The following is an 8,862-nucleotide window of genomic DNA, read 5'->3' on the forward strand; positions in this document are numbered from 1 at the left end:
CCGCAGATGTTATTCTTTTGATGTGGACTTCAGGAGACAAGGTTGGTGTGATATCAACTCCTAGATCCTTCTCTCTGTCCGTTTCATGAAGGACTTCATCTCCCATTCTGTATCCTGTGTCTGGCCTCTTGTTCCCACTGCCTGGTTTCATTACCTTACATTTACTCGGCTTGAACTTTAGTAGCCATTTGTTGGACCATTCATGCAGTCTGTCTAGGTCATCTTGTAGTTTCATACTGTCTTCCTTCGTCTTAATCCTCCTCATATTTTTTGCATCATCAGCCAACAATGAGAGGAATGAGTCTATACCCTCTGGGAGATCATTTACATATATAAGAAACAGTATAGGACCAAGGACTGAACTCTGCGGGACCCCACTGGTGACGTCTCGCCAATCTGAGACCTCACCCCGCACAGTAACTCGCTGTCTTCAGTTACTTAGGTACTCCCTTATCGAATGGAGTACCTTCCCTTGCACTCCTGCATGCATCTCCAGCTTTCGCATTAGTCTGGTGTGGCACTGTGTCAAAGGCTTTCTGGCAATCCAAAAATATGCAGTCTGCATATTGTGTACTCACCTATTTGTGCTTGCGGGGGTTGAGCTTTGGCTCTTTGGTCCCGCCTCTCAACTGTCAATCAACTGGTGTACAGTTTCCTGAGCTTACTGGGCTCTATCATATCTACATTTGAAACTGTGTATGGAGTCAGCCTCCACCACATTACTGCCTAATGCATTCCATCCGTTAACTATTCTGACACTGAAAAAGTTCCTTCTAACTTCCCTGTGGCTCATGTGGGTACTCAGTTTCCACCTGTGTCCCCTTGTTCGCATACCACCTTTGTTGAATAGTTTATCCTTGTTTACCCGGTCGATTCCCCTGAGGATTTTGTAGGTTGTGATCATGTCTCCCCTTACTCTTCTGTCTTCCAGTGTTGTAAGGTGCATTTCCCGCAGCCTTTCCTCGTAACTCATGCCTCTTAGTTCTGGGAATATTCAGTTGGCATACCTTTGAAATTTTTCCAGCTTTGTCTTGTGCTTGACAAGGTACGGACTCCATGCTGGGGCCGCATACTCCAGGATTGGTCTTACATATGTGGTGTACAAAATTCTGAAAGATTCTTTACACAGGTTCCTGAATGCTGTTCTGATGTTAGCCAGCCTCGCATATGCCGCAGACGTTATTCTTTTTATGTGGGCTTCAGGAGACAGGTTTGGTGTGATGTGTGTACTCACCTAGTTGTGTTTGCGGGGGTTGAGCTCTGGCTCTTTGGTCCATTGTGTGTGTGTGTGTGTGTGTGTACTCATCTAGTTGTACTCACCTAGTTGTGCTTGCGGGGTTTGAGCTCTGGCTCTTTGGTCCCGCTTCTCAACCGTCAATCAACTTTTGTACAGATTCCTTAGCCTGTTGGGGCTCTATCATATCTATATTTGAAACTGGGTGGAGTCAGCCTCCACCACATCACTGTCTAATGCATTCCATCTGTTAACTATTCTGGCACTGAAAAAGTTCTTTCTAATGTCCCTGTGGCTCATTTGGGTGCTCAGTTTCCACCTGTTTCCCCTTGTTCGCGTACCACCTGTGTTAATAGGTTTATTCTTATCTACCCTGTCAATTCCTCGGAGAATTTTGTAGGTAGTGATCATATCTCCCCCTATTCTTCTGTCTTCCAGTGTCGTGAGGCGCATTTCACGCAGCCTGACCTCGTACCTCATGCCTCTTAGTTCTGGGACTAGCCTAGTGGCATACCTCTGAACGTTTTCAAGCTTCGTTTTGTGTTTGACAAGGTACGGGCTCCATGCTGGGGCCGCAAACTCTAGGATTGGTCTTACATATGTGATGTAGAAGGTTCTGAATTATTCCTTGCGCAGATTTCTGAAGGCAGTTCTGACGTTAGCGAGGCATACATATGGCGCAGATGTGATTCTTTTTATGTGGGCTTCGGGAGACAGATTTGGTGTGATATCAACTCTCAGATCTTTCTCTCTTCGTCCGTTTCATGAAGGACTTCATCTCCTATTCTGTCTCCTGTGTCTGGCCTCCAATTTCTACTGCCTAGTTTCATTACCATACATTTACTTGGGTTGAACTTTGGTAGCCATTTGTTAGACCATTCATTTAGTCTGTCTAGGTCATCTTGTAGCTTCATATCATCTTCCTCCGTCATAATCCTCCTCATAATATATGCATCATCAGCAAACAATAAGGGGAATGATTCTATACCCTTTTGAGATCATTTACATATATCAGAAACAGTATAGATCCAAGGAGTGAACCCTGCGGGACTCCACTGGTGACTCCTCGCCAATCTGAGGCCTCACCCCTCACACTGACTCGTTGTTTCCTGTTGCTTAGGTACTTCCTTATCCAATGGAGTACCATCCCTTTCACTCCTGTCTGCATCTCCAGCTTTTGCACTAGTCTCTGATGTGGTACGCTGTCAAAGGCTTTCTGGTAATCCAAAAATATGCAGTCTGCCCACCCGTTTCTTTCTTGCCTGATTCTTGTTCCCTGATCATTGAATTCAATTAATGCTGTGAGGCATGATTTGCCATCCCTGAAACCATGTTGGTGTTGGGTCACAAAGTTCCTTCGCACCAGATGTTCCACTAGCTTTTTTTGCACAATCATCTCCATTAACTTGCATGGTATGGAAGTTAGGGACACTGGGCTGTAGTTCAGTGCCTCTTGTCTATCCTCTTTCTTGTATATTGAGACTACGTTAGCTGTCTTCAAAATTTTTGGCAGTTCCCCCTGTTACCAGTGATTTGTTATACACTATGGAGAGTGGTAGGCACAGTGTTTCGGTCCCTTCCTGTATTATCCAAGGGGAGAATCCATCTGGGCCAATAGCCTTTGTCACATCCAACTCTATCAAAAACTAACATCCCCACTGGCAATTTCAAACTCTTCTAGTAGTTCCGGGTTAACTATTCCCTCTCTTATATCTGGAACGTCTCCTTCCTCTAATGTGAGGACCTCCTGGAATTTCTTATTTAGTTTCTCACACACTTCCTTGTCGTTTGTAGTGAGTCTGTCTGCCCCTATCCTCAATTTAATTATCTATTCCTTTACTGTTGTTTTTCTGCTGATACGGCTGTCCAGCAATTTGGGTTGAATCTTTGCCTTGCTTGCGATGTCATTTTCTTATTGTCCTTGTGCCTCTCTTCTTAACTTAACATATTCATTCGTGGCTCTCTGGTATCTTTCTCTGCTCTCAAGTGTCCTGTTATTTCTATAATTTCTCCATGCCCTTTTACTTTGCTGCTTGGCTAGCCTACACCTCTGATTAAACCATGGGTTTCTCATCTGCATGTCATTGTTTTCCTTTTGGAACGTGACAAACTTGTCTGCTGTCTTACACTTCTACGTGATGTAGTCCATCACGTCTTGGGCCGTCTTCCCCGTGAGCTCTGTTTCCCATGTTATATCTGTTAGGATTTTTCTCATCTCCTCATAGTTTCCCTTTCGGAATGCCAGCCTTTTTTTTCAATTTCCCTCCTCGAGTTCAATAACCCTTCTTCGACCAGATACTCAAACTTCAGTACACTGTGGTCGCTCATTCCTACTGGGGCCTCGAAGTCAATTTCCCTTAAGTCGGAGTCGTTCAGAGTGAGGGCCTTGTCAAGTCTCGCTGGTTCATCGTTTCCTTTCACTCTTGTGAGTTCCCTGACATGCTGGCTTGAGAGGTTTCTTGTCGCCACCTCCAATAGTTCAGCTCTGCATGTATCCTCACCTCCATGCGGTTCCTTGTTCTCCCAGTCTGTGTGTGTGTGAGAGAGAGAGAAAGAGAAAAAGTGTAGTGTGTACTCGCCTAATTGTGCTTGCGGGGGTTGAGCTTTGTCTCTTTGGTCCCGCCACTCAACTGTCAATCAACTGGTGTAAAGATTCCTGAGCCTACTGGGGCTCTATCATATCTACATTTGAAACTGTGTATAGAGTCAGCCTCCACCATATCACTTCCTAGTTCATTCCATTTACTAACTAGTCTAACACTGAAAAAATCTTTCTAATGTCTCTGCTGCTGATTTTGATACTCAGCTTCGACCGGTGTCCCTTTGTGCGTGTACCACCCATGTTAAATAATCCTTTCTTGTCTATCCTGTCTATTCCCCTGAAAATTTTGTTTGTGGTGATCATATTTCTCTGGACTCATCTGTCTTCCAGCGACGTGAGGTAGAGTTCCCTCAGCCTTTCCTCGTAACTCATGCCTTTTAGTTCTGGGATTAGCCTAGCAATATAATAAGTGCAATAATATAACAAGTGTGACAATATAACAAGTGTGTGGTCCATAACCACACACTCTCCCCTAACCACACACTCTCCACTAACCACACACTCTCCACTAACCACACACACTCTCATAACCACACACTCTCCACTAACCACACACTCTCCCCTAACCACACACTCTCCACTAACCACACACTCTCCACTAACCACACACACTCTCATAACCACACACTCTCCACTAACCACACACTCTCCCCTAGCCACACACTCTCCACTAACCACACACTCTCATAACCACACACTCTCCCCTAACCACACACACTCTCCACTAACCACACACTCTCCACTAACCACACACTCTCCCCTAACCACACACTCTCATAACCACACACTCTCCACTAACCACACACACTCTCCACTAACCACACACTCTCCCCTAACCACACACTCTCCACTAACCACACACTCTCTACTAACCACACACTCTCCCCTAAGCACACACTCTCGTAACCACACACTCTCCACTAACCACACACTCTCCCCTAACCACACACTCTCCACTAACCACACACACTCTCATTACCACACACTCTCCACTAACCACACACTCTCCACTAACCACACACACTCTCCACTAACTACACACTCTCCACTAACCACACACACTCTCATAACCACACACTCTCCACTAACCACACACTCTCCACTAACCACACACTCTCCACTAACCACACACTCTCCCCTAATCACACTCTCGTAACCACACACTCTCCACTAACCACACACTCTCCCCTAACCACACACTCTCCACTAACCACACACACTCTCATAACCACACACTCTCCCCTAACCACACACTCTCCACTAACCACACACACTCTCATAACCACACACTCTCCACTAACCACACACTCTCCACTAACCACACACACTCTCCACTAACTACACGCTCTCCACTAACCACACACACTCTCATAACCACACACTCTCCACTAACCACACACTCTCCCATAACGAGAAAAGCTCACCAAGCCACATTGTCCACAGCCACTGTCATGAGAGACAAGACAGTGGCTGTGTCAAAGTCATGTCTCACATGACAGTGACTGTGTCATGTCATGTCTGTCATCATCACTCTCTTCTTGTACTCACTCTGACACACACACGCCTTAATTATCTACTTTTCCTGTCAAGAGGGTCGAGGTTGTATTTTTCTCTCCTCTCTCCCAGGGCTTTCATCTGACGCGCTATTGAAACACAGGATAAAAGCTGCTCTTTGACGCAGCGGTGTACCGTGAAATCTTCATTAAGAGAGAGTTGCGCAGAGCGGTGGGCGTTGTTCAAGGCACAATGTGGTCCGTGTGACCTGCCTCTATTGAATTATTAAGTGCATTTGTGGCCTCAATAATGTCTTATTTTGTAATGTAAGATATTACAAAACCTTCTTTCATATAACATTCTGGAATTGGTTCCCTCAAAAGTTATTAGGGTATGGCTTGGGCAACAAATCTGAGACCAGCTGCAAAACGCGAGTTAGACTGAAGGCATAGCGCCCTCTTTTTTATTTGTTTTTGAAAAGAGGGCGCTGTGCACCGGATTAAGTGATTTTTTTAAAGTTTTATTCCTTTCGCTGTCATACCCGTTTAAGACCAAAATTTTTCAGAGTTCACTTTAGGATCGAAATTTTTTCACTGACCCTTTTCTGAGACTATGTTCATAGAAGTACGTTTAGAAAAATTGACCCCTTAGCAGTACTGTTTTGTTTTGTGTCCATTTACTGCTGTGTCACCAGTTTTAAGAAATTCAAATATTGTCAGAGTCTAGTTTGAGACCAAAATCTGTCAGAGGTCAGTTTAAAACATATTTTTTTTAGAGTTTTAATCCTCACTGTGGTCTTAAAAAGTTCTTTTGAATATAACTAAACTCTACGGACTTGAGCAGATATTTTTAACAAGTTCATCAGAAGTTAGTTCTTGGACCCAACTCTATAAGTTTATTAGTATGGTTTTGCTATTAACTGATCAATTTCCCTGAAATTTAAAACATATTTGTTTCAAACGCATTACTGAGTTCTAGCTCCCGACATCCGCCTTAGTTTACTCCCGTAGATTCGAAACTAATAATCCTAACCCCCGAGAAACTTAATCCTGCTCTATTTCAGACATAGTAAAACAGATCGAAGCAATTACCAAGCTCCAGCTCTTTGCCTCCGTCTTACTTTACTCCTACAACTCTGTTATTAGCCAATCAACTTCCCAGAAATTTAATCCGCTGTATTTCAGACATACGAAAATACAAATATTTAGTTACCAAGCTCCAGCTCCTGTCCCCACTCTCGTTCCCTTCCACAACTCCGCTATTTACCGATCAATTTCCTTGAGATTTAAAAAGCATTTATTTCAGATGTAATTAATAAGATCAAGATAATTACCAAACTCCAACTCCTGTCCCTCGCCTTACTTTATTCGAATCACCTTATTACTATCAGTACCAATCCCCTGAAATTAAAAACATATTTCAGACATGAACAATAAAGAAAATCAAGTTACCGAGTTCTAGCTCCCGTCCTCGCTCTTCTTCATTCGAACAACTTCTTTAGCATCATTTCAACTTCCCCGAAATCTAAACCCGCAACATTTCTGACATAGTACATAAGATCAGGGCAGTTACCGAGTTCCAGCTTGTGGCCTCCACCTTAGTTCATCTGCACCTCTACCAGGCCAGCTGCACAACATGGGTCTCAGTGTCCTGCCTGGCCAGCTGCACAACATGGGTCTGAATGTCCTACCAGGCCAGCTGCACAACATGGGTCTGAGTGTCCTGCCAGGCCAGCTGCACAACATGGGTCTGAGTGTCCTGCCAGGCCAGCTGCACAACATGGGTCTGAGTGTCCTGCCTGGCCAGCTGCACAACATGGGTCTGAGTGTCCTGCCAGGCCAGCTGCACAACATGGGTCTGAGTGTCCTGCCAGGCCAGCTGCACAACATGGGTCTGAGTGTCCTGCCAGGCCAGCTGCACATCATGGGTCTGAGTGTCCTGCCAGGCCAGCTGCACAACATGGGTCTGAGTGTCCTGCCAGGCCATCTGCACAACATGGGTCTGAGTGTCCTGCCAGGCCAGCTGCACAACATGGGTCTGAGTGTCCTGCCAGGCCAGCTGCACATCATGGGTCTGAGTGTCCTGCCTGGCCAGCTGCACAACATGGGTCTGAGTGTCCTGCCAGGCCAGCTGCACAACATGGGTCTGAGTGTCCTGCCAGGCCAGCTGCACATCATGGGTCTGAGTGTCCTGCCAGGCCAGCTGCACAACATGGGTCTGAGTGTCCTGCCAGGCCAGCTGCACAACATGGGTCTGAGTGTCCTGCCAGGCCAGCTGCACAACATGGGTCTGAGTGTCCTGCCAGGCCAGCTGCACAACATGGGTCTGAGTGTCCTGCCAGGCCAGCTGCACAACATGGGTCTGAGTGTCCTGCCAGGCCAGCTGCACATCATGGGTCTGAGTGTCCTGCCAGGCCAGCTGCACAACATGGGTCTGAGTGTCCTGCCTGGCCAGCTGCACAACATGGGTCTGAGTATCCTGCCAGGCCAGCTGCACAACATGGGTCTGAGTGTCCTGCCAGGCCAGCTGCACAACATGGGTCTGAGTGTCCTGCCAGGCCAGCTGCACAACATGGGTCTGAGTGTCCTGCCAGGCCAGCTGCACAACATGGGTCTGAGTGTCCTGCCTGGCCAGCTGCACAACATGGGTCTGAGTGTCCTGCCTGGCCAGCTGCAGAACGCGAAAAAATGGTGGTCTGAGAGCCTTGCCTGAACCAATAAAATACACGCGTTTAGGTAAACTTTAGCCATGAGCACCGTCACAGTTGTTCACCCGTCATTCACTGTCCATGAAAATATCTGTCAACGTTCTCATATATTCCTTCGTGTTGGCTCGCCACGTATTACAAGCTCCCGGCCAGAGTGTCCCTCAGGGCTGGCTTTCCTTCCCTCCTCCCCTGCCTCAACCCTCTTCATTACTGCCACAAACAAGTCACTTTTATTTCCTCGCATCTCGCTCCTTTTTCCTATAGACGACCACAAGTGGACTTTGATCTATGTTCCCTGCTAATGGTCAGTTATACGGTCCCCCTCCCTGTGTGGTTCACAGTGGGGCGACAACAGTGTCCTCAGCGGCTGGCACACTCAGACCACTCCTACCAACCCACCACGAGCCTACTTCTCATCTTGTAACTACACTTAGGTAATTACACACACACACACACACACACACACACACACACACACACACACACACACACACACACACACACACACACACACACACACACACACACACACACACACACACACACACACACACACACACACACACACACACACACACACACACACACACACACACACACACACACACACACACACACACACACACACACACACACACACACACACACACACACACACACACACACACACACACACACACACACACACACACACACACACACACACACACACACACACACACACACACACACACACACACACACACACACACACACACACACACACACACACACACACACACACACACACACACACACACACACACACACACACACACACACACA

The 8,862-nt window shown here is 46.5% G+C and overlaps 1 protein-coding gene across 1 annotated transcript; it reads left to right on the top strand.

The window, feature by feature from the left end:
- Positions 1–6,965: 6,965 nt before the first annotated feature.
- Positions 6,966–8,042, top strand: LOC138355185 (protein FAM186A-like). Its single transcript, XM_069310040.1, has one exon. The coding sequence runs from the start codon at positions 6,966–6,968 to the stop codon at positions 8,040–8,042; it is 1,077 nt and encodes a 358-aa protein (XP_069166141.1).
- Positions 8,043–8,862: the final 820 nt, after the last annotated feature.

Source organism: Procambarus clarkii, chromosome 6, assembly GCF_040958095.1.
Source record: "Procambarus clarkii isolate CNS0578487 chromosome 6, FALCON_Pclarkii_2.0, whole genome shotgun sequence".
Taxonomy (NCBI): domain Eukaryota; kingdom Metazoa; phylum Arthropoda; class Malacostraca; order Decapoda; family Cambaridae; genus Procambarus; species Procambarus clarkii.